Source organism: Magnolia sinica, chromosome 6, assembly GCF_029962835.1.
Source record: "Magnolia sinica isolate HGM2019 chromosome 6, MsV1, whole genome shotgun sequence".
NCBI lineage: Eukaryota > Viridiplantae > Streptophyta > Magnoliopsida > Magnoliales > Magnoliaceae > Magnolia > Magnolia sinica.
In genome coordinates, this window is record NC_080578.1 from 91,526,373 (window position 1) to 91,552,968 (window position 26,596).

The 26,596-nt window shown below is 40.9% G+C and overlaps 2 protein-coding genes across 2 annotated transcripts; one reads left to right on the top strand and one right to left on the bottom strand.

The window, feature by feature from the left end:
- Positions 1-4,491: 4,491 nt before the first annotated feature.
- On the top strand, positions 4,492-6,273 carry LOC131249064 (NADH-ubiquinone oxidoreductase chain 1). Its single transcript, XM_058249629.1, has one exon. It carries the CDS (start codon positions 5,091-5,093, stop codon positions 5,388-5,390), a length of 300 nt encoding a protein of 99 aa, XP_058105612.1. The 5' UTR covers positions 4,492-5,090; the 3' UTR covers positions 5,391-6,273.
- Positions 6,274-6,382: 109 nt separating this feature from the next.
- LOC131249729 (uncharacterized) lies at positions 6,383-9,300 on the bottom strand. The gene is made up of 3 exons (XM_058250497.1): positions 9,225-9,300; positions 6,796-6,872; positions 6,383-6,715 (listed from the first exon to the last, which is right to left on the bottom strand). The coding sequence occupies exons 1-3, from the start codon at positions 9,298-9,300 to the stop codon at positions 6,383-6,385; spliced, it is 486 nt and encodes a 161-aa protein (XP_058106480.1).
- Between the last annotated feature and the right edge of the window lie 17,296 nt (positions 9,301-26,596).

The following is a 26,596-nucleotide window of genomic DNA, read 5'->3' on the forward strand; positions in this document are numbered from 1 at the left end:
CATGTCTGGGATAAAATTCTTGTTACGGGGAAAACACTGGATTAAGCAAAATCCCATTTGGTGGACCATGAATTTGTAATTAACAAACCAAATTCATAACGAATGTTGGTCACTTGTACATGTGTATTACTAGAATATAACGTGTAAAGGGCTTATATGGATAGACGACATGGATAAAACACACACATCAATGTAGGGCCCACATGTGCAGTGGATTTCAAAATCCACAGGAAATCCCACATGGGACCAATTGCAATTCCATCCCACCTAATCCCAACCCTTCCCATACTCCCCAAACGGTGCCAGATGGAATTTCATGGGACCAAATGTAATTCCATCCCACTTAATCTCATTTATTAGCGCAGCTCCGATCTCCCTTTGCTTATTAGAGGAGTGCTAGTCCTCGATAGCACAGGGCTTGGCTCCATGAGAAGGCCCTAGCCGGGATTTTCTCTGTATCTTCCTTCTTCTAGCCCTTTTGCCTTCTCCCTATCCTTGTGTTTATGTTCATAGTTTGATAACACGATAGGAGTGGTCCGTAGTCTTTTTGTTGCGGCCCTCCCGAAATATTGTACATTTCTCATATCAATGATATTTGTGGCAAAAAAAATAAATAAATTCATGGCTAGGCATATTTTACATAGACATGTACCCAAACACATTCCACTCTTTTGCAGAAAAAAAAAACCCACATACCAAACAAGCCCTAAAGAAATTAGTTCAAGACCTAGTTCACTACTTTTTTGAAATCCAAACAAGTTTCACTAAGTGGGGTTCAAGACAATTTCATCACCTTCATTTATATAATATAGCGCTTTGTTTGCTCGATTTTTTTTTTCTTTTCTTGTTTTGAAACAAATGGGAGATTGTAGAAGGTATTTACAAAAAGAATTTAAAAAAGGGACTAATAAAATTTTGTTGGTTTTTAAAGGTAAAATTTTAATCCCACATCGAATGGAGAGAGATTTTAAAGTTTTTATAAGTGATGTCTCTCAATAGCCTTTTGTATTGATGCAATACTATGCACGGGCCCATACACACTCACAAGCCCGACCCGGTGGGAAAATTGGCTTGAAAATCAGTTAACCGAGCATGTGTGCCCAAATACTCATACATAGGGGGCGCAAATCTAGCCCATGGGCCCAATTGGGGTCACTTTCTTGAGCCTTGATGGGCATTGATTTTACTAAGATTTCTTTTCTCTAATCTCTTAATTAAAACCAGTTTTTTCAGCTGTTAGATGCGACCTAATTACATGTACCATTTTTATAGCAAAGAGAAATGTGTATCCTACATTCGAGCCACTACAACGGTGTAAAACATTGTTTCCTTTTCTCAACATGTGTTTTTAGGTTTTATAAAAAGGGATTTTTATCAATTAGCGTGTAACGTCCTGGATTTTCGATATTTCGAATTTACAAAAATCCATGAAAATTTTCAATATAATTATCCCACATTGTCACTTATTGTCCCTTGAAGCTCAAAGTGAGCCTATACATGACTGGTACCGATAAAGAACCGAATAAATTTGATTAATCAATCGCAGAAAGCCAACGAATCTGCCCAATCACTTAAGCACTGAGTATAACCTCCTGATTTATTCACATAGGGCCCAAATCTAGCCGACCTATCACTGACTAATTAAAAGGACCATAACTAAATTAAATATCTACCAAAAGCTAAGACAATTAGGGGTCGGATCGTAATTAACAAATCAAAGTGACCTAATTATCTATATAACCTACGAACCAATGGTTTAGAGTGATTATGACTAATCACCATTTTCACTAATTGTGAATAGGCCACACTATGAATATAATTAATACAAACCCTAATCATTGCGCGTGAGAAATCTTGCTACCTAATTCATTCCAGAAATGCCTTGATTTTCCAAATGAGCTCTGGACCGCTCGTTAGTGGGCCACTAGTTCCGAAACTATAGAATAATGTTCGTCTTACTGGGCTCGACGACTGTCGTGGGAGTCAAACCTGGATAATGTCTAGAAACGCTCAACTTGAGCCGAGAGACAAGTGCATGAGAAGTGTAAATTCTCTAAAGGGATGAGCTGAAACTTAAGTGAATTGGGTCGTCCACTCTTACGTAAAGTTGAGAATTTCGGACCGTCGGTTTATGACCAAACTTCATATGTAGAGTAAGGAAAATTTCCTACAAATATCCGTATAGTCACGACCCCGATTGAACATTTATAACCGTTGATCTGACAAAGGCTTTCCATGGCCGATCTGTTTATCTGATCGCACCGAAACTGTGTCCTAGCGTTAATCCATTTATAGGGAGCCTACCCCATGGCATAAATAAGCCCGCGGGCCCTCCTAAGGCCAGTCAGAAATAGCCACCCATAGGGTATAAGTATCATATAAAGTGGCCCTAGGGCCATTTATACATCATCCGGAGCTATAAATAGCTCCTAATTCAACCCATTTCTCCCAAAAATGAATTTAGAAACCCTAAGGTGAGAGAGAGAGAAGAGAAAAGAGAAACATAGAGAAGAAGAGAGATTGGATTAGTGCTTGCCATGAAGGGAAATCCTCTTCCATCGACTCACAAGCCTAACCACCACCACTCCCGCTACCAGAACTCCTCCGACTACGACCTAGGGTAAATAATGGAAACTCTTTTAGAGATGTAGGTCTCCAAATGATTTTTCTCCAACCCTAACTAACCCATGTGCTCATTTAGGCGGCCGACGATCATTCCTTGGAAACATATTCCTAATAGCGAGTCCGAGTCGGGCGTGCTACCGAAAGGTACGGACTATAAATGCTTAGGTTACGATTTATCAATGCTTTTATTTTGGTTAATGATTTATGATTATTAATGTAGAACTTCTTGTTGCCTTAGGTATACTTATACCCCTATTTAACAAAAGAATAAATTATAAGAGGTAGTGAAATGTTGTCTGTGTTTGATGAAATGCCTAAATGAATAGTTTATCAAAAATTGCTTATGGAATGTTAACCCATATGTTATGAATGTTTGTTGACATGATTTGGATAGGAATAGGGCTCCGAGTGTAGTCCAGGTAACCGGTAAACTTCCACATTTGGGTGGCTGAATTGGGTTAGCCACCTTAGGTAAATTCGAAAGATATGGGTCAGACATTGACTATCAATAGTGGCTAGGCCACGAGGGGCGCTCACGCGCTCCATGCCGGTTATATTAGTATGCGCCCAAACCAATCGAAATTGCCTAAAGAACTGGTTGACTTATTGTATGTTTATCATGTATGAGCGCAAGTGCTTGAATCTAAGGTACCCCCTCACTATTGTAAAGATCCACCTTTAACCATGGTACCATGATCCCCAAGACTCATGAGCTGGGCATGGTGGTATGGGACATTGTGTCCATGCTATTGGCGTATGCTTGGGTGACGAGACTTCCTATAGTGACCGCGAGCACCACTTCTTATAACTTGTCTACCGTATGTGTTTATCTAGGAGGGACGAATCTAGACGGATCAAGAACACAGGAGTAGGACCGCCGCAGTCGTCCAATGCCTAGTGATTCATTTATGATTGATGTTTAAAAGGAAGGTATTTTAGCTTTTCCAAATTACTGGATTAATAGGCATAATTAATCACTCGACTAACATGATCATGCACCTCATTACATTAGCTAGGAAGTGTTATATTTGGTTATTCCCTAAAATCCCCCTTTCCCTTAGGGGAGAAGGATGGATTGTTAATGTGGATGATTTATAAGTTATAATTGGAGGATATCTACGGTTAGGTTCCATTTGTATACTTAGTGGAACCTGGCATATCTTAACCAAAGCCGTCTATTTGCATGGGCTCTTCGCGCATTTGTATGGTTTAGAGAAGCGTCACTTGTTTTATAGTTCAAAGGCTTTATCTGTCTTTGGTTTCATTGCTTGTTGTTTCATCTGGTTCAATAATACCGCTTATCCCAGTGAGTTTGACAGGCCCACTGGCCCAGAAGCTTCTTAAGCTCGATGCATTGACTTTTCTAGTTAGAGACCAACGTCTTGGGGCTAACGTGGGATCCGCTCAAGGACCTACTGGTTTAGGACAATATCCAATGCGGCCCCCGACCGCCGAGGTCATTTTCGGAGGAGAAACTATGCGCTTTTCAAAAATGGTCGAAAAAAATGCACCGGGTTTTAATTCGATTTCCGACTGGCTGGTTTTAATGTAAAAAAGACAGAATGGGATTGGATTTCCACTCATAAAGAAGGAAGGTTAGATACCTTTGACAGGGTTGTATTTTTAGTTGAAATGGGATGGCGTTTAAACTCCCGAGATGCAGTCTAGACTGCCGGCCCTCCCCTTTCTGACTGGACTGACTCGGGGAAGGGTCAATTTGACCTCCTCCGGAGCATGCTTCATAGTCACTCATTCGTCCTGACCAAACAGTAGAATCTATCTCTCAGCGATTCCTTTCTCCGCTAATCACCCCTTCCCAACCAGCCCGCCCGATCGATCTTGTAAGATCGGCGAATTCAGAGGGGTGAATCTGGTCCGAAGTTGTCGGAACGAATCGTTTGCTTTATCGAACAAAGCGTCTATTAGGGGGTCGTCGGTTGGCCCCCTATTTTCAACCATTACAGCTGGCGTCGACCAGCTTTGCGATACGGACGGACACGAAGAAGAACGCAGGCAGCGGAAATGCAAAAGAGAAGAGCAAAGATTCCCGACCCAGAGCATGTTATTGACTCAACCACAAATCTGTTGAATGAAGGTAGCTTGCTTACTCTCAGCCACTAGTTAGAATGACTTCCCTTGACTTCGCTTATGCTCAGTCAAGTGAGGCGGGCTAAGATTCCATTCGAAGTAACGTAACAGGATTCGATTATGCACCATCTTCAAAAGATCTCTTCTCGGGATCCGGAGTTTTTCGAGAAAAGGTCCCATCCTTCAATATCATGATTGGGTCGACCAGGTCAGGCCAGATCATGAGTGAAATATCATGATCGGGTCGACCAGGTCAGGCCCGATCATGAGTGAATAGAAAATCGAAAACGTACATTGCTGTTCCAGCTGAAATACTTGGAATAATTCTACCACTTCTACTAGGAGTAGCCTTTTTAGTGCTAGCTGAACGTAAAGTAATGGCTTTTGTGCAACGTCGAAAGGGTCCTGATGTAGTGGGATCGTTCGGATTGTTACAACCTCTAGCAGATGGTTCGAAATTGATTCTAAAAGAACCTATTTCACCAAGTAGTGCTAATTTCTCCCTTTTTAGAATGGCTCCAGTGGCTACATTTATGTTAAGTCTGGTCGCTCGGGCCGTTGTACCTTTTGATTATGGTATGGTATTGTCAGATCCGAACATAGGGCTACTTTATTTGTTTGCCATATCTTCGCTAGGTGTTTATGGAATTATTACAGCAGGTCGGTCTAGTAATTAGGGGGGCGGCCGTTCGGTCGCCTATGATACTAGGACCAATGGGTCAAAAATGGGTTTGTGCCGCAGGTGTTGAACGATCTACTCTACACAGGTGTGGGCTTACAGGGCTAGGGCTCATAAACCCTTTCTTTCATTCATCAATAGGGCCCTGGTCGGTCACTTTTCCGGGCCGGGATCGAGAAGTGGAAGTCATAAAAAAGAGATGTTTCTCTTCGCACCTCAGATCAAGAGGAAAGGTAGCTTGTCAAGCTGGCCTATATAGATATATAGCTGTCTTTTAACCGGCTGTTCTTCTTTGTCAACGCTACTGACGGACCAGCTGAAAAACGTAAGCGCAAGCGCCCTATCACGTGACGGCTCCCGCCGTCCCCCCCAGACCCCCCCGAGGCTCCCGCGCCTTCTGAAGAAGCTGCTTGCTGGTTCGCCTACTTTACTTATGAAAGATAATGAGAATGGGTTCTTCAAAAAGGAAAAGGCGACGAAAGCCCCCTACATTAGATTAGTAGAAGTCAGCGGCTGAGTTAGCCTAGCCTACCCGTATATACTATAGTATAGTATAGTATAGTATAGTAGGCGAGCGAGTTAGCGAAGACGCGTCAGGCTAATAGATAAGAGAGCGTCGGTGCGTAGCCTTCATTCTACTACGCTACGCAAAGGTTACGAAGTCACGTCAGCTCGACGTTAGGAGAGTCAAGGGGGAACACCCTACATAGAAGAACCGCTGTTCGCTGACTTTCTAAGGTATAACCTTTCGCTCCCCTACTGAAAAGGGGCAAAGCCGCTTCGCACCACTGATAGACTACTTAAGATTCAATTCAAAAGGCGCTACTTAGTTTCGCAAGCCTTTGTCATTGTCAGTCAACTAAGTAGGGCGAACAGCCCCCTGCGAATCCGTAAATCTGAGGAGCATGCCGCAAAAAAAAGGATGGTCCCCTATGCATTTCATTCTTTCCGGAACGGAAAAAAACAAAAAAGAAGTACCTTACCCCCCCATCATGGTGAACCTCTCCTTGTGATCGGGATGAGGTAGATGCCTCCCAGCCGGGGGGCGGATCGAATCGGAGTTTCCTTAGGTAGCCACCGACCTACAGTTATCCTTAAACTTCCGTGCTTGGTGGAGAAGAAGCGAACAAAGGTACGCTCGCTTGCTGTCTTGTTCTCTGCCGCGGACTGGGATCGCTCGCCAGCTAGGTCAGATTGGAGCAACATTGTATGAGAACATATTACCCATCTTCGGGGACAAGGGGCGGAACGACCTCTCGATCTACTTACTGCAGCCCAGGACGGGCGTCGTCGTCTAGGCGTTCCCTGTTGCTCCGATCTCCCCTACGCCTAGGACGTTGTCTGGGCCAAGAGCCATAGTTAGTTGCTGTTTCCATTTTTTTGTTTTTTCTCGTTGTTGATACCGGCAAGACCCAGCCAGATGATGTCTGCTGGTTGGTAGTGAGAGGACTCTTAGTACCCGCATACCCAAAAGGGGGCGCTGGTTAAAAAACAATCATTTTCTTTTGTTTCTTGCTCTCCCTTAGCAGCGGGAAAGGAGTCTATCTATCTACCTAGCTTTAGTAGATTTTCCCCAACGCAATCCACAAACTGAAATTCCACGAATCCCTTGGTGGATAAGTCCGACGACTCAGCAGCAGTGCGGAATTGAGTTTCTCGTCCAATGGATCTGATCTATAGTTAAGGGGCAATACATACCAAAAGGTTCGAAGAAGGAACGCGCATAAGAGTATATAACCAACCCACCCTTCTGTATAACCTATTCACATTAGTAAAGTGGCTGGATGCACAAGGGAAATGCACGTTTGTGAGACCTTAGTTAGGGTGCGTAGGGGAGTCAACCTACGAGCACGGAAGAACGTGGATACTATTGATTGTGGTCAGATTCTTAGCCCTGTTGGTGACTGTAATGTCTCAAAAAAATCTATACAAAGACCTGAGTTTCACCTCAAGCAGAAAGACCTAAGGACCGTACCCTGTCGTAATTTAGACAGAAATTAATTTAATACTAAACTACTTAATCGGTGGATTTAGCTCGAACCGCCATTTACACAAATGACAAGACCTAAAACCATCAATATCGCTAACTCAACACTACTTAAAAACCTAGGAGAAATCCCATGAGCCTGTTGCTCTCGGGAGTACATTGAAACCCCGTATCAGACCTGGACCACACGTTGAAAGTCCAATGACCACGAAACTATAGGGTTACATCCGTCTTACTGGGCTTGACAACCAACGCAGGAATTGAGCCCAAATTGTGTCCATAAATGCATAACTTGAGCCATAAGTAAAGTGTGTGAAAAATGCGAATATCTTTAGAAAACATAATGAAGCTTAAGTAAATTGGGTCATTCGCTTACGCATGAGATTGAGGATTTCAGACTGTCAGTTTTTTACTAAACTTCACCTAGGGAAAAAGGAAATTTTCCTGCTCATATCCGTATACTTATGGCCCTGATCGAGCAAGCACGACCGTTGATCTGACGCAGGTCCTCCACGGTCGATTGGCCTATCCGATTACACTGAAATCATATCCTGGGCTAGATCCATTGTCAAGGGACTTACTCTACGACTTAAGTGAATAATGGGCCTCCTCATGTGCCCTGTTTGTTAAAAAACAGTCGCCCTTTGGATACATACTAAGTATATCATGGCCCTAGGGCCATTTGTACCACTTCTGGGCCTATATATAGCCCTTATTTCACCCCATTTCTATTCCATACGAATTTCTCCAAACCCTAGGAGAGATAAGAGAGAAAAGAAGAGAAAAGAGGAAAGAGAGGAGAGAGACTTTGGGAGATCGTTGCTTGAATTCTCTCCCACTACTCCACGCATTGAATCACCTTTCTATTACGCTACCCAACCTATTTCAACTACGATTTTGGGTAAGAAATCCAAACCATAATACCGTAGTTAAGATCTAGAATGGTCATTTGTCAACCTAGCTAACAGATTTCACCATTTAGGTACCCGACGTTCTGGTTTCGGGAATGTAGAATTCGAACCGAGTCCGAATCAAGTATTTCGACGAAAGGTGTGGACTATAAACTCTTAGGTTATGGTTATCAATGCTTTCAATGTCAACTAATGATTTATGTCTGACTTGATTGCTGTCATATTGCTTTAGATACGCCATTTTCGATATACTATGCATGTATGAACTATATTGAATAAAAGATGTATTACATGTGTTTGTTGAAATGTTTAAATGAACTTGTAAATATGATTTATGCTTGCCATGACTACTAATCTAGGATTTATCGTCGTCATATGCATGTTGACCTCTCGTTGTAAGGATTTGCTAAAATATATGTTGTAACTAACCTAGTCTACGTATTCGAGGAAGTGTAGTCTAACTGTTTGATGAATTGTCTGAATGAGAAATTGTTGATGATTTGTATGTATTACGAGTATTAAAATAGGATTCTTATTTACCTTAGTTATATGTATAGTTTCTTTCATGAAATTATACTTGCTTTTGTAACGCCCTGAAAATCGGGGGTCGAGTAAAAGTCCAACTCCCGAGTTCCAATGCATCACTTATGCAACATATTTAATGATGATTAAATGTTGTCTGTATTAGTGCATAAAACATGAATAAGATTAAGCCAAATCAGCAAAACATAATCCAGGGACAGTTGTAATACGCGAGCGGAAGACTGAAACGAATATATGTAAGTTTACAAATCAGTATAAGTCCCCAAAGTATGTGTGCATTACCAGGTCAATAATTACATGTATTGTTTCAAAATATAAAATATCAAAAATGTAACAATCCACTACATGTATAACCCTGAAGGCCCCGTCGATCAGAGCGGTCTATGTAAACCTGCCTGAGTAGTGCATATATGAGAATGCCTCCTCATCATCCTTGAAGTCCGGTTCCGCCTCGCAGGCTGCGCCATCGTCTGAACCTACAATAGGGTTTGGTTGGTGCTCAAGACACCATCCAGTAACGTGGGAGTGAGTGATCAACTCAGTGGAACAATATAGCAAAGGTTAACATGTTATCAATTTAGTCAAGTAGTAATGATAAAGCAATACAATCGAACATCTCCAGATACTCTGATTAATGCAGGATGATATGAATAAATGATGTATGCCCTCGCCTGCACTCCCTCAGCGATCTTCATCTAACGGTCGCGCATGTCAGTCACTTTCTCGTGCTCTATACACATTGCCAAACGGCACATGCAATGTGGTGCATGAACGTATTTACCAGGTTCTTATTAGTCCTTTTCATACAGCAGGATTGGGAAGCTAAGGTATCTCCCTTATATCATTTTCCAAACAGTGATCCATTCTAAGGTCATCAATCCTAGTAAATCTCATACGATGTTATGGTTCTAGGTCACTGCAAAGGGCTCGTCACCTTATCAGTGCAGGCCTAGTGTACTCTTGTTGCTACGTAAGGGCTCGTCGCCTCTACGCAGTCTTAGGGTACGATCGAGGTCACTACAAAGGGCTCGTCACCTTATCGGTGTAGGCTGACAGCTCGAATATAGTGTCATATACCACCGTATTTGGCTCACGAGTCTGGATTGCTCACTGGTCACTATGGGGAGGCTTGTCACCCCAACGTAGGCCGACAGCTCGACCATGGTGTCCCATACCACCATGCCCGGCTCATGAGTCTTAACGGATCGAGGTACCAAGGTTAAAAGGGTTTTCACTGGTGAGTTTGGTACCTTAGATTCAAGCAGTAGCGTCCATACATGGTGAACATACATCGGGTCAATCGGGTTATTTGACGAGCTTGACTAGTATGAGGGCACGTTGAATTGGCTAACATGAAGTGCGTAAGCACTCCGTGTGGCCTAACCACTGCCGACAACCAAGGTACGACTCGGGTTCATCAAACACGTTTTATGTGGTGAAATCAACCTCAGCCACCTATTCAATACTTGTTACCGATTGCCTGGACTATTCCGTAGTTCCAAACACATTCGATTATACAGATAATCATACATGCTAATCAGAACAGTAATAGATCAAAAATTTTAATTATACCAGCATGTGAGCACTTGATGGATTTCAACTTAAACATGAATTCACACATATGCAGTGTCTAAGTAAAACAGACAATGAATATAAGTTACATGGAGGAAATTATACACATCGTTATAATAGTTAAGAATCTCTTCTCAATGCCCGTATAAAGTACAATTTACTACATGCCTGATCATTCAGACATTTCTACAAACACTTAGACTACATATCCCAACCTATATTATGTACGTTGGGTATAGCACGTATTAGGGCAAATCCTTTCACCAAGGAGTTGTTATACATACAACTAGCATAAACATATGATAGTTAATCATGGCAAACACATGTTCAAATTTCATACGTATACGATACTTTATACATATACATGGAATACACTAAACTCAATATAATTCATATATAACAGAAACGTGATACAAACATTGCATTTGTCATGTGAAATTGCACCCACATCAATAATAAACCATTAACCGACATTAAAAGCCTTGAAAACCATAACCTATACGTTTATAGTCCACACCTTTCGCCGGTAGACTCGTAACGAACTCAGTTTTAAAGTCAAGTCTTTGTCTACGGTAGATTGGCAACCTATAACATAAATTAGGTTAGCTATTTCATAACTTACACTATCTGAAACCCTAAAACAGATTAGGGTTAGGTTTTCTTACCCAAGTACGAAGTTGGAATTACTTGATTTGCGATACAGAAGGGGTGGCTAAGTGCGTGGAGCGACAGGATCGAATCCCAGGAAGAATCTCCAACTCTCACTCTCACTTTCTCTCTTTCCCTCTCTCTTCTCTTCTTTCTCTCCTAGGGTTTCTCAAATTCGTATGGGATATGAGAGAGGGGGTTTAAGGTCCTTATATAGGCCCAGGTTTGATGGAAATGGCCCCAGGACTAAGGTATACTTAGGTTATATCCAAATACGGATGGTTCCGGTCCAACGGAGCACTTCTGGTGGCCCCCTTTCCACGTGTGGTCGGACTTAAGCTCCCTGACCATGGATCTAGGTCAAGTGAGTTTTCGTTCCGATCGGATTCACAGAACGACCGTGGCGGACCAGTTTCAGTTCAACGGTCACGGTCACTCGATCAGGGCCACAAGTACATCGACATGTGTGGGACATTTCTCCTGATCTGAGGGTGTATTTGGATCAGATTCTGACGGTCTGAATCCTTATATTTGGCCCGCAAGTGACACGACTCAGATTACTTAAATTCAAATTTTATTTCTAAATATTTTTACGTTTCTCACACACTTCACTCCGGGCTTAAGTTGTGCATTTCTAGATATAATTAGGACTTGATTTCTGAGGGAGTTGTCAAGTCCAGTAATGCGGTCACATCCGTAGAGTTTCGGGGTAATCGAACTTTCGATGTGCGGTCCAGGTCCGATACGAGGTTTCGGTGTGCTCTCGAGAGTAACCGGGTTAAGGTTGGATTCTAGATTTCAGAATAATGTAGCGTCAATGATGCTGCACGTTTTGGGTCTTACAGATCATATTTAAAGTGATTAGTGCTAATTTCACGAGCACTCTAGTTTAGCACTTGCTAACATTAACATAATTTTCTAAAGGTTTTGGTCCTGGGTGATTTCTGCCTAAGGTAGCACTTAGGTCCCTGTACGAATTTTTTCGAGACGTTACAGCTTCTACGCAAATTATTGATAAAATGCAAGTGGTTGGTAACATGAGCGATGTGTTTAATAAAATGCTCAAATAAAAAATTTACTTGGATTGTTCGTCAAATGTTACAATGATTATTACCTGTGTTTACTTGCCACATCTAGATAAGATTGGGGCTACAACCTAGCCCAAGCAATTGGTAACTGTCTTTGTTCGGGTGACCAAATTAGTCTCGCCACACTGGATAAATTCGACGAATTCGGGTCGCATGACGATTGTCAATAGTGGTTAGGACATAAGGGGTGCTTATGCACTCCATGTCGATTAAGTCAGTGTGCGCTCATACCAATCGAAATTGTCAAATAAACCAATTGGCCTATTGTATTTCACCATGGATGGACACCACTGCTTGATTTTAAGGTACCCCTTACCGATGTAAAGGCCCACTCTAAGTATGGTACCATGATCCACCAAGACTCATGAGCCGGGCATGGTAGTATGGGACACCGTGTTCGAGCTGTCGGCCTACGCCGAGGTGATAAGCACCCCGTAGTGACCAGTGAACAACTCAGACTCGTGAGCCGATTATGGTGGTATAGGATACCGTGTTCGAGCTGTCGGCCTCCGCCGAGGTGATTAGCCACCCCGTAGTGACCGCGAGTATAAACTTATGAACTTGCCTATCGACTACTTTCCATTGAAAGTGATGGTCCCACAACTTGCCTATCGTATGTGCTTGACTAGGAGTGACGAACCTAGATGGATCTTTCGATTTGGGTCAATGATATAAAGGGAGGTACACTAGCTTCCTAAATCTGTTGTATGAATAAGCTTAATTAAGTACTGGGCTAACATGACCATACATTGCACTGCATTAGTTAGGACGTGCTTCAAAGGTGTGGAAGTTGCACGAGAGACAGTGTTGTCATATGCGAAATGGTATCGGCATTGCTTGTTGAGGGTGCTTTTGATGTGAGGGCATGCATTAATAAGAGTAGTTAGGAACTAATTGCTATGTTGCTTTATCATTATTACGTGATTGACTTGATAACATGTTAACCTTTGCCTTATGGTACCACCGAGTTGATCACTCACTCCCACTCTAGGACTGTTTTAAAACATCAACCAGACACTGGTTTAGGTACAGATGATGATGAAGTTTACGTGGCGGAGTAGGACTTCATGGACAAGGAGGAGTTCTCTTACTGTCGGCTCTCAGGCAGGTCTATGTATACCTCGAGCTGCTTTGCCGGGATAACGGGATACCTGTCTAGTTGGACATCTTACGCTTTTATATTTTGTATATTTTAAGATAAATCTTGTATATATTAAACCCTGTTACATCATCATACTCTGAAGGTTGTGAACTGTTTACTTATTTTAATACATATACGTCAGACTTCCGTTTGTTTAATTACATTATCTCTGGAGTATGATATGTTGTTTTAGTATGATCCCACTCATGTTTAACTCATTCATATAGATGAAATCTAAACATCATCATCCATATTGTATAAGTGATGTGCTGGATGTCGGGTGTAATGACTCGAAAAATTTCGTGCTAAGACCCGAGTACTACCTCTATTTTCCTTAGAAGTTATTTGTGGGTTAATTAGCGCTAACCTCGATTGCTTGTGAAATTAGCATCAATCACTTTAAATTTGATCTGCAGGACTCAAAACCTATAGAATCGTTAGCGCTATGTTACTCTAAAATCTGGGATTTATCGCTAAGTCCAGTTGCTCTCGGGAATTTTTAGAAGCTTTGGATTGGACCTAGACCACGCGTCGAAAGTCCGATGTGATGATCTCAAACAGTTATGGTCACCATGTTGGACTTGACCATCACCTCAAAAATTAAGTCCAGATGATGTCCTAGGTCGATTTGATTGAGTCCGGAGTGAAGAGTGTGAGAACGGTGAGAAATTAAATATGATTTTATAAAATCTGAGTCGTGTCGCTTGTGCGACGATTTTAAGCAATCTGACCGTTGGATTCTGACCCAATCTCACCCTCGGATCAGGGAAGATGGCCCAGGTATGTCATTGTGCTTGTGGACCTGATCGAGTTTCGGTGACCGTTGAATTAAGAGTGGTCCGCCACGGCTGATCTGTAAATCCGATCGGTATGAAAACTCAGCTTGACCTAGATCCATGGTCAATGAGCTTAAGTCCGACCGCACATGGAAAAAGGACCACCGGAAGTGCTCCGTTGGATCGAGAGAGGCCTGATTTGGTTATAACCTATGTATACCTTGGCCCTGGGGCTATTTTCATCAATGTTAGGCCTATATAAAGACCTTAAAACCCTCACTCTCTTTTCCATACGAATTTCCTAACCCTAGCTAAGAAAGAGAGGAAAAGAGAGAGAAAGTGAGAGAGAAGTTGGTGAATCATCTTAAGATTCTTTCCTTCTACTCTACATCCTTAAACTATCAATTCTGAATCGTAGTTCTGGCGATTCTAAGTTCATCCTTGGGTAAGTTAATCAAACCCTAATCTGTGTTAGAGCTTAGACTTATCTAAGTGTTGATGTAGCTCATTTCTATTCTTGCCTTAGGTTATCTAGTCGCCGTTGACGAAGACATATCGTCTGAATCAGTTCGGTGTGCTTTTTCTGGTTTAAGGTGCGGACTATATTCGTATAGGTTATAGTTTTCAAGGCTTTCAATGTTAGATAATGGTTTATTCTTGTTGTGGGTGCAATTTCACATGCCAAATGCTATGTTTATTTTGTGTTCCTGATATGTATGTGTTATATTGAGATTTGTGTATTCTATATTTATGTAGGAAGTACCGTATATGTATAAAATATGAACATGTGTTTGCCATGATTATTTGTCGTGTATTTGTGCTAGTTGTATGTGTGTCAACTCCTTGGCAAAAGGAATTGTCCAAATGCGTGTATCCCAACATACGTCATCTATGTTGAACTATGTAGTCTAAGTGTTTGTAGAAATGTCTGAATGGTCTAAAGTATAACATATTATCCTATTTGCGGGCGTTGGGAAGCGATTCTCAACTCTCCTATTGGTGTGTATGATTTCCTACATACAAGTCACATTCTTTGTTGTTTAACTTCAAGTATTACTTATGTGTAAATCCATTTAAGTTGATATTCTTCAAATGCTCATATACTACATGATTTGAATTGTTGTTCCATTACTGTTCTAAATTGTATATGCATATTTGTTATAATGGAATGTGTTTGGGACTATGAAATAGTCCAAGAAATCGGTAATCGGCCTTGAGTTCGTGGCTGAGGTTGCTTTCGCCACGAAGGACGTGATTTGACGAACCCGAGTCGTATTAGAGTTGTCGGTAGTGGTTTGGCCACACGGAGTGTTTGCGCACTTTATGTTGTTCAACCCAACGTGCGCTTGTGCTAGTTGAGTTTGTCAAGTCACCCGATTGTTCGATGTATGTTCACCATGTATGGACGCTATTGTTTGAATCTAGGGTACCAAACTTACCGATGAAATTCTGTTAACCGTTGTACCTTGATTCACTAAGACTCATGAGCCGGACATGGTGGTATGGGACACCGTGGTCGAGTTGTCAGCCTACGCTGGGGTGACGAGCCTCCCCGTAGTGACCAATGAGCACACCAGACTCGTGAGCCGATTATGGTGGTATGGGACACTATATTCGCGCTGTCGACCTACATTGATTGGTGACAAGCTCTTTGTAGTGACCTCGAGTATACCTTGATACTGCATTAAGGCGACGAGCCTTAGAGTAGTAACGAAGGTATGATAGGTGTGCATTGATTGGTGACGAGCCCTTTGCAGCGACCTAAAACCATATGATCATATGAGATGGCCTAGGACTGACGACCCTAGAATGGATCACTGTATGAAAATTGATATGAGGAAGGTACCTTAGCTTCCCAATCCTGCTATATGAAAAAGATTAATAATAACTTGGTAATCATGTTCATGCACCGCATTGCATATGCGTGGAAGTCGTTGGCACTGCGGGAGGTTGTCAAGCGTAACGTAAGATGAAGATGCTGAGGGAGTGCAGGCGAGGGCATGCATCATTTATACATACATCCTTGCATTAACAAGAGTACTTTAGACTTGTTTAATTGTATTGCCTTATCATTACTGCTTGATTGACTTGATATCATGTTAACTTTTACGGTATTGTTCCACTGAGTTGATCACTCACTCCCACGTTCTGGGGCGGTGTTTCAACACTAACCAAACTTTGTCTTAGATGCAGATGATGACGCGACCCCTGAGGCAGAGTAGGAGTTCGAGGATGATGAGGCCGCGTTTTCTTTTATGCAGTTCTCAGGTGGGTTCATGTGAGCCATGTCCTGATATACGGAAATTCTGGGTTTTCTTTGTAATTGTACTAGATGATGTCATTTGATGCTTGTATCTTTGATAGCAACACTTGTAAGAATAACCTGGCATGTATATGTATTTCAGGGACTTGCACATGTACACATATGCTTCTTTAAGTCTTTCGCTTACGTCTTTCACTTATCCTTGAACTATGTTTGCAGTTTGGCTTAATCTATTCCATGTTTTATGTACTCTTACAGACAACATACATCCATCATTAAATATATTGCATAAGTGATGTTTTGAAACTCGGGAGCTGAGTTATGCTCAACCTCAGAATTTCAGGGCGTTACATCGGGAGTAGAGCTTTGCTCGACCCCCGAAATCCGGGGCGTTACAAGTTGGTATCAGAGTATGATTTGGATTAAACTGGACCAGGTTTATAGGTAATACGATGCACTCTGATGCAATCTGACTTAGGATGGGGGCGATGAAATTTAGAAACGGTCGTAGGATCCTAAAGTTTCGCCGACGAGCGAGATTGATCTCTGTAATTTAGCCCGTACACGTCCTAGATCATGTGAAGTGATCTCAGCCACGTTTAGGCCGTTAATCGACTGGTTTGAATCGTTAGTCGATAAATCCCAAATCTGAAATAGGCCAAAGGGTGCGAATACGCGCTTGTTGGACCAAGGAAGTGAACCATGTGGGCCTAGGGACCCAAAACATAAAATTTGGTGGGGCCCAGGGGGTCCCATGCACGCATACAGCACCCCCGGAGGGGGTGGCCATTGCCCCGAACACCTAAGGGGGGCGCGGCGACATCGCTTGGGCGGCGGCACACCGCCCGCCTCCATAGCGAGGTGCGCCGCCGACCGGCCATCCATATGGGGCCACTACCATGTGTGAGACCACCCACTTAACCCCCTTTGCCCCATTTCACCCCCACTTTATCATTTCTAACCCTCCAAACACCCCCAAACCCTCCAAAACCCTCTTTCCCTCTCAAATTCCCACTTCTATTCACTCAAATCATCCAAATCTTCTATATTTTACACCCCTCCACCACCATTCCCTCAGAAAAATATCTCTTACAACTCTCCATCTTCCTTATTCTCACCTATTTGGGCACAAAAATTCTCTTTTGTGTCTCATACTTTCCATATCCTCCAATTCACTTCATTCTTCAAGCTTTTCCACCACAATGGCTCTCCTTGAGCTTGTCACCGCCCTTTTCTTCATTTCAACGCTCCTTTCCCTTATGAGAAAGAAGAGAGTGGCCCCGGATGAGGTTAAGCCAAGTCGTCCAAGCCGCTCGAGGAAGAAGGCGAGCGCCGAGACTAGTGCAAGTGCCGAGCGAAGATCGAAACGGGACCTCGATCCTCGAATCCCATTGGAAAGGTCTCTACCGGCGGGTGCTGAACTTGGTAAGTTTCATGACCGCAAAGTTGTATATTTGAAGTTCATGTTGATAAGAAATTATTTGGGTTGTATCCAATTATTGACCTTCTGTTGGAGACCAGGTGGGGTCCCATATTCGAAGGGAAGGCTCATGCAAGTGAAGGCACTGTACGAGCCTTCTATGCTTACATATGGAACCCAACTCTGGAGCCTTTCTAGTTTATTATTCCTTTGGGGAGGCAGAAAGCTAGAGTAGACGTGGATGTTATGGCCCGTATTATGGGAATAGAGCGTGGTGTGGTACATGCTAGTGAAACTCATCTCGCTAGTGGACGAGAAAGAGATCGCCGCACACATTTTCTTTATGGCCGACTGGTTCATTGGAGGTGAGAAAATAGCCTCGCTTCAACACATATGAAGGCAGACTTTCGCCTGCTCCACCACATATGCACCACTAAGTTGATAACTCACTCCAACTCTGGGACGGTGTTTTAAAAGGGGTGGGCATGTGAGAGGGGTGTGTTTCACATCCCACTTGGATTGGGTTTCTCCAATCTTCCCTTTTTTTATAATCTTTCTTTAAATCTAACTCGTCCATTATGTCGGGGTCGTCAAATAGAGCCGAGGTATATAATTTTCAAGGTGATCCAAAATTTAGATTGGCCTATCTTGAAAATTCTCCTAACGGGTGTTAAAACGAACTTGATCTCAATCAACAGTTCACACTTAATGATCAGGACTCAGTTTTTGGAGAAATGTATAGTCAGGATAGACAAATGGTTGGACAAAATTTGGTGGTTGATCGATGGTGGAAAAAGCCTAAATCTAAAATTTCACCTTTTGTACCAAAAAGAATGAACTGACCTCAACCTTTAACGGTGTAAGATCATAGATCAGGGCCTAAATTTTATATAACCTCATAGTCATATGAGACCAGATTGTGGTCCAAATTTTAGTTGCGAAGGACGGAAGGAAGTGGTTAAATCGGAAGATCCAGATTTATAAGGAGTTGGTAAGCCTTGATAGGATAACTTCGGGCCTAAGAAAAAGCCTACCAAAGTAGGGTCTTTATATTTCAAACTTGGTCCATATGATGGGTAATCCAATTCGTTCATATAAAGGGAAATATCCTACTACGACTACCCATGAGGTTTCTTCACTTGATGGACACCAAAATCAACGGTTACGAGTATGATTTGTTAATTGGGTCACTTTTACAATGATCGAATGGTCAAAATTTGACATGTATGTTTAATTTATGATACATATACATGGTATAAAATTTCACATCAAACAGATTATGGGAACCATGTGATCTAGAATTCAGGGGTCTACGTTAATGGTATTTTCATAATTATTGCTGATATGAGAGTTTTGGAAAATCTAATGGTTCTACATGGTTGTAGGCACATTTCTAAGTAATTTTTACAAAAGAACTTATTTTTAAATCATTATGAATAAGGAATTATTCACCAAACTAATTAAGGGAATGTACATATATCAACCAACATAATGGATGGTTAGATGACTTGTTAAAATTTTTTTTTTAAAAAAACTTGATGGTTAGTATTTTGATCACGTATGTAAGTGGGTGAACGGTCAATTTTGTAAACAGATGGTCACAAGTGAGTTTTTGGAGTGATCAAGAGGTAGAACATGTAAACTGTTCCATCTCATTCCCCTGATTGCAATAAAACTCGGCCCAATGCCCAAATAGGAACATCCATGCCAAGACTGATAAACTATTCATACCAAAAGGGTTATATCCATTGATAAGTTGTGAATGAATAGAGGAACTCCCAAGCATTTGGTGATCTCAGATGTGTCCATATTAATGGAACGGGTGACTCATTATTTTGATGAATCATTTCTTCAGACAAAAGAAGATTCTACAAATAATGACCTCCATAGATTCACCTATATAAGTCGCAGCTAAAGTTGCAAAAATAAGAACTTAAATTCCGCCTGTGAATAATCCAAGGAACATTCGATGATCTTATATGGCACAGTCAGATAGAATTAATTATTGGGGACCAAATAATTCGATCAGGGCAGTTGCTGAACCATACCACATAGGTCCAGCAACAACAAAAGCTCCAGGTATTATTTCTAGACATTCCGTATATGAGCCTCTTCAAATGGGGCTTATTGCTATTGATTCAATGATCCCTATAGGGCACAGTCAGCGGGAATTAATTATTGGGGACAAATAGACTGGGACAACAACAGTAGCCACAGATACTGTTCTCAATCAAAAAGGGCAAAATGTAATATGTGTTTATGTAGCTATTGGTCAAAAAGCATCTTTCATGGCCCTGGACATATGCGTGTGTATTAGGAGCAAAGAGAATGCGGATATGGTTAAATGGTAAAATTTCTCTTTGCTAAGGAGAAGATGTGGGTTTGATCCCCGTTATCCGCCTAAGGTTTTTATTGGATAACAGGTAGTTTGGAATTTCGGGATTTGTTTGAAATCTTCAATAACTTGATCCATAATAATGGGGTTAATTCTTGATGACCCTCCATAAATTCACCTATATAAGCCGTGGCTAAAGTTGCAAAAATAAGAGCTTGAATCTCGCTTGTGAATAATACAAGAAACATGATAGGTATAGGGACTACTAAAGGTACTAAAGAACGGACGTGTCAATTAGGCAAATATGTCCATAGTGACTAGGATGGATATCTCGTATCCAAAAACTGGCAGTTCATCTTGTCAATCCTCTAAGAGGGTTGTTCGCCCATTAAAGCGGTACGTGAGCTGGGTTCCTTCTGAATCTCGGTTAATTGAATCTCCCACTCCAAGTATTATTTCTAGACGTTCCGTTTATAAGCCTCTTCAAATGGGGCCACAAGAATCCTGAGGAAAAGAATTTTCTTTCCACCGAGCTGGAAAAATATGTCGATGTGACGACTCTAATAAACTAAAGTCATCGTTTAATAGTTATTTGGCCACTCTAGGTCAAAGGGCTTCTCTTCTTAGACAAGGTGGGGTTGAGAGCCATCAAAGCAGTCTAACATGATGTTAAGGTTTTTCTCTAGCAGCCCAACTTTGAGATCCTCCTTGGCCACGGTTTTGTTTGGTCGGATGTGGTCCTTGCCTTGTGGGAAGTTCTCCCCCAGGTCCCTTTTGTTCTTCCTTTGTTTTAGTTATGATAGGCTTTCCCAAGGTCCATTTTTCTCCTAAAAAGCCCGAATTGTAAATCTTAGTGATATATATGGAAAATTCAGCAGTTGACTAAAAAAAAAGTTTCTTAGATTATAGTTTTGATGATGGGTTAAGTATATTCATAGGTGGTGAACAAGATAAATGGATCAGAATCTCAATTTGATATGTGTACGAGTGGATGTTGAAATCAAGTAACTAATTTACTATGATCAGGTGATCCAAACTCAGAGTGGACGGTCAGATATCTTTATTTAGCGGTGAATACTTGACTGAATAGTTGGTTATAATGGACAAGTGAAAATACTTGAGTATATAATGATCCTATCTCAAAATCAATAGTCAGATGACTTGATCAATGAATGAAGATTATTCCCAATGGTCAGATTCATGTTGGAGAATGGATGTAAGGTTAGGATAGCTAGATTGGCATTGTACACATGTACATAATACGTTAAATTTCATAGTAACACTCGAGAACTTTCAATACTCAGGTATTGAAAAGTTCGGAGAGTTACACATCCATCCATAGATTGATATAATATAAAGGGTTAGATGTTAAATAAGTCTTATAATTGACTTTGAATTCATCGTTTGTGGTTCGAAGATCTTCTTTTCTAAAGAAATGTTACCATAACAAATAATTTGTAATTTTCTTTAATTATATCATACAATGTCCCATCCAACTCTTCAAGCTCTTCTTTTACTTATCTTTAAACATTCATTTCTAAACATGTTGGTAGTGTATAAAATACAAGAATATGAAGGTCAAAAGATGCATTAATGGGTTCGATGGTCAAACATATGCACCTTTCAGCTTGAGGGTGGCCTGGGTATCGAAAGAGTGATAAAGGCAATGAAAAACCTAAGAATGAAAATGGCATGGAACCTCATGTAGGGTAAATCCCTATGGGTAAAATTTATAGAAGTGATGTACTATGCCAAGTTCAAGCAAAATCCACAATGTTATAAACTTATAGGGTTAAAACTATGGAGGTGCATTCTTTGGGTCTTGCCTATGGTCAAGTATTCCTTGAGGAGGTTAGTAAGAAGGGGTGATTTGAACAAAGGGAACCAAAACTAGATGGGATCTGACACCCTCGTGGATGAAGACATTATTTGCATTTCATTGACTCCAAAATCTATGAGAATATGTGACTTGTTGAATAATGACGGATCTTGGAGGAACATGGATCTTCGGGCTCTCATCCTAACCATACTATAGAATCATATATGTCGCATAGGGTTGAAAGTGCAGAATGGAGATGACTTTTTAGTGTGGTAGCTATAACATCATATAATTTTATAGTAAATTCAGCTTGGAATTTGGTAAGATAGAGGCAAGAAATCCATACTTGAGAAAAAATAGCGCTGGCACAGACTCATTCTCCCCCCCCCCTAAAAAAAAAAAAAGAAAAAAAAAAAAAAAAGATCGTAGTGTATATTTGAAGAGTCTTGAATTTAGTTGTTCCTTTAGAAGTGACAATTCAATGATAAGGAATTCATTTAGCTTCGAAGTGTGTGTGCTACAACTAGAATAATTAATGGCCCCATTAACCTAGATCAAAACTCTTTCAGAGGAGCAATTGAAGACCTCGACCATCTTTTCTTGCAAAAGATAAGTGACATTATTAATGTGGAATTCCTAATCACCCCCAATCTAGGACATAGCCTTCATTACATAGCCCCACCAAGCTTCCACATGTATAGCCCGTGGGCCCACCACATGCATTTTCAATTGGTATCAGCGATGGTTCTTCCTGAAAGGCTTAACTGTCCGGAGGATCCGAAGGAGCTTTGAAATGATGTTTAGATGTGAGGGGATATAAGGGCTTAAATGGTAAAATTAGAGGATTAAGCCTCATTTGTTGAGCTTATAGTTAAATTTGAGGATTTCAGCCTTAATCGATAAAACATTTTAGGAAAATCAGAGGATTTATCCTCATCTTGTGTTTAATAAGTATATTTGAGGATTAAGCCTTATTTATTTTGTTAGGCTAAGCTTTAAAGTTGTTAAATTTTGGTATATATATTTTTATCTTATACTATAGTTAGTCATTCCCATTTCGATTGATATATTCTTGAATGCCCATAATAATAATGCTCTATGTGTTAAAGTTTATATGCACCATCTTCCCTTGTTAGTATTTGCTTATAGTAACATATGTGACTTATAGAGTTTAATTTCATTTTATGTTTTTATTGATATATTTATAAAACTAGCTCTTTGTCAAATGTTGACAAAAGGGGGGAGAAAAATCAAGTCCCACCAAAATAAATTTAATTTTGTTTTGTAGGATTGGTTTGTTGTTGCAGGAATTGATGAGATATTGGGAGAAATTTTAGGAGAGCATTGCTAGTGTTACATGTATCAAGTCTTGTATTTAAATTTGTAAATCATTATAATCTTGAACATGTAATATTTTAATTTTTTTGGTATGTCATTGGTTTGGACCATGACATTATCTAGTTTAGGTTTTTATCATGTAATTGGCAAATGAAGAGATTTTTAGTGAACGGATTTGTGTACCTATTCGTGTGTCATGTAGTCTGTTAAGCCCTTGAAAGCTAAAAACTGAAGACACAAGTATACGTGAAGCATCAAGAAGTAAAGAACAGGTATATGAGGTGCCTTGGTGACCCTAACCCTTAACCTAAAACAACCATTAAATCTCAAGATCATCCTAACTATATACGTAGACCATGTTAATCATCCTTAACCCTATCCTCAGCCCTATAAGTTTAATTGAAATATGATGAGTAAGATTAGAAGAGGTGCAAAACTTCTATGAAATTATATGCCTAAAATAGTAGTTTTCGAGTGGTCCTTGATCCCATCAACAACCTGTCGATGGGACTCGATCGAACTGAAAGTCTACTCATTCAAATTAAAGAATGAGTCTAACAACAATTAGAGAAATTTCAAAATTTTCTTGATGGGATCAACGCATGATTCAATCCCATCAAAGGTCCTTCGATTCCATCTGAGGGCCCTTCAATCCTATTGACAGAGTCGTTAACTAGGCATTTTATAGCCATTGTAAATTTGTTTCTTATCAAAGGGCATTCGGTTCTTGGGAAAAAAGAGAATTTTTGGTGCAATATAAGAGTAGGTGATTCCACGTTGATATCCAATATCCTAGATCTCTTATCCCATGAGTTTTAAGTCATCGTTCTTGAGATTTTCACTTTAATAAGGATTTTAACCTCCACCTTTAAAATGATCTTGAATTCCACCACTTGCTAGATATTAAACACTGAGCCCATAGTCAAATGTCTGTCTAAATTCTCTAAAAGACCCTTCTAGGGGAATCCTCTAGGATTTCAACTCTCCACTAGTTGTATGAGATTCACCCAACCTCCCATCAGCTTCGTTACCGCATCAGAGCATCGCATGTAAGGTGTTTGATCTTGGAGCCAAAGTATTGGCAATGCATCGACATCAATGATCGGGGGTGCAACGAGAAGTTTATTCAAAGCACAAAAGCATCTCAAGACGACACATCAATTGGACTCAATCCGATAAGTAAGTTTGTCATTTGTTGAGTCCATGTACACTCCTTCCTTGTGTAGGATTGAGTAGGATTTTGATTGCCAAACTCGATTAGGTTCTTATGTGGGACCTAAATCAAGTCTTTTTGTAGGCCACCAACATGAGTGTGTGTGTGTCCAGGTTCTTATGTAGAACTGATATTGTTGGTTAATCTATAAAAAATCAACTAAAGTCTCTTGCGTGAGCCTCCAGTGGGAGTGTACGCTATATAGGTCCTTGTGTAGGGTTATAAAGGTTAGAGGTGAACCTAATTTATAACATCTGATAGAAAAATCTGATATACTCATTGGTTGAGTGTGTCCACTAGGAGTGGAGTAGGGAAACTGAACCACTATACATGTTTGTATTTGAGATTGTCTTTTGAGCACATTCCTAATTATACTTATAGATTTAATTTAATAAATTATATGTATGCATGATTAGAAGAATGTTAGGAATTGATAGTTAGCACATTCCCCACACACATGTATATTATCATGCTTATAGAGTAGTTGCTTGATAGGAATATGATTTGTAGTTTATGTAATTGGACCTACTATTAGCTTGGAAGCCTTAATGTTAAATTATTTTACTTAGTTTAATTTGCGTATTAGTTTAAGTAAGCATTTGTGTGTTTAAAAGGCATGATTTTTATTTGGTCCTAATCACACCCATCTATGACATAGCCTTCATTCCAAAGCCTCGCCAAGCTTTTGCAGGCATAACCCATGGGCCCACCATGTGCATTTTTATTCTCATTTAGTACCAAATATTCCAAGGTCTATCCCTTTGCAAATTAGAAACAATTTCTGCAATAACACGAGATTCCATTTCAACTAGAATATTACTTAAGCCCATTTTTCCATGGATCTCTAAACTATCCACCAACGCTTGGGCTTCAACTACTATATTGGAAATCTGACCATAGAATTTGTGAAAGGAAAAGATTACCTTACCCAAGTGATCTCTTCATACCCCTACCCCTCCTTTATCGGCTAGGTATCCTCTTGAATACCCACCTATGTTAAGCTTGAGCCAGTCCCACCCCGGCCTACCCCATTTAACGACTTGAAAACTCTCTTCCTCTCTCCCTTGGTTGCTCAGTAAGCCTATAGACTACTAGTAAACTGATTCAGACAAGGAAACCCTCCCTTTCTTTGATAATCGGTTGCCCACTTCTCTCAGCCAATTGCTAACTTTAGCAATAATGGATCCTGATAACATCCTCTTATCATCATACCTACTGCCATTGGGCCCCAGCTAAATCTCCTAAACAATGAAAAACGGGATTAAACCCCTCAGTCTCATGAACTTTGATGAGGAGGCCCCGTTAACCCAGAGATTGATCCTCTAATTGATTGATTAATTCCATTGGACATGCATATCTAAAATACAGGAGAAATGAGCCCATAGGTGATCTGTATTCTCAACGCCACTGCACACCAACGACTGCATCGGAGGAGGAGCTGGGAGGGGCTGCTAATGGAGGGGAGAGTTTGTGTTATCTTCCCTATGATCTTATAGCACAAAAGGAGTAGCTCTGATGTTTGTAATCTTGGCATTGTCAATCCAAGGAACCTCCCTAAAAGGTTGCTAAGTTGCAGGAAAATGGGATGTTCCAGCTAGAAAAACCTCGGTTTTTATTTATTTATTTATTTATTATTATTTTTTAAAGGAAGATGGGCTCACAACACCCAATTTATTAAAAATAGGAACAAATGTATAGCCCTTCGGGCTGGCTCCAACAAAAAGGAAAGGAGCCAAGCCTATCGTATACCACGCCTAACTAACAGAAAGACCTACACAAACAAGCACAAAGGGGCCCCTAAACCGTCGATAGAAAAGGAGGGGCAGGGAGACGCAAGCGTCAGGTTCTCAAGTAACCCTGACCCGCCAGAACCAGAAGAGCCCTAACCTTTCATGGCAAGTCCGACCGAGAATAATAAAAGGAATTGCCACATCCTTCGCTTGCCATCCTAACTAGCGCGTCAACCACCGAGTTTTCCTCGTGAAGAATGTGTCTGAAAGATAGGTTGAGAGATCAGTTGAAAAGATGGATGGCTCCCAGCCTGTACCAGATGTTCCAAGGGCAATGGGCATTGGGGTCCTTAGACACTTCCACCACCACCGAGGAGTCAGATTCCACAACAATGTTAGAGAGACCTAATTTGCTGCAGA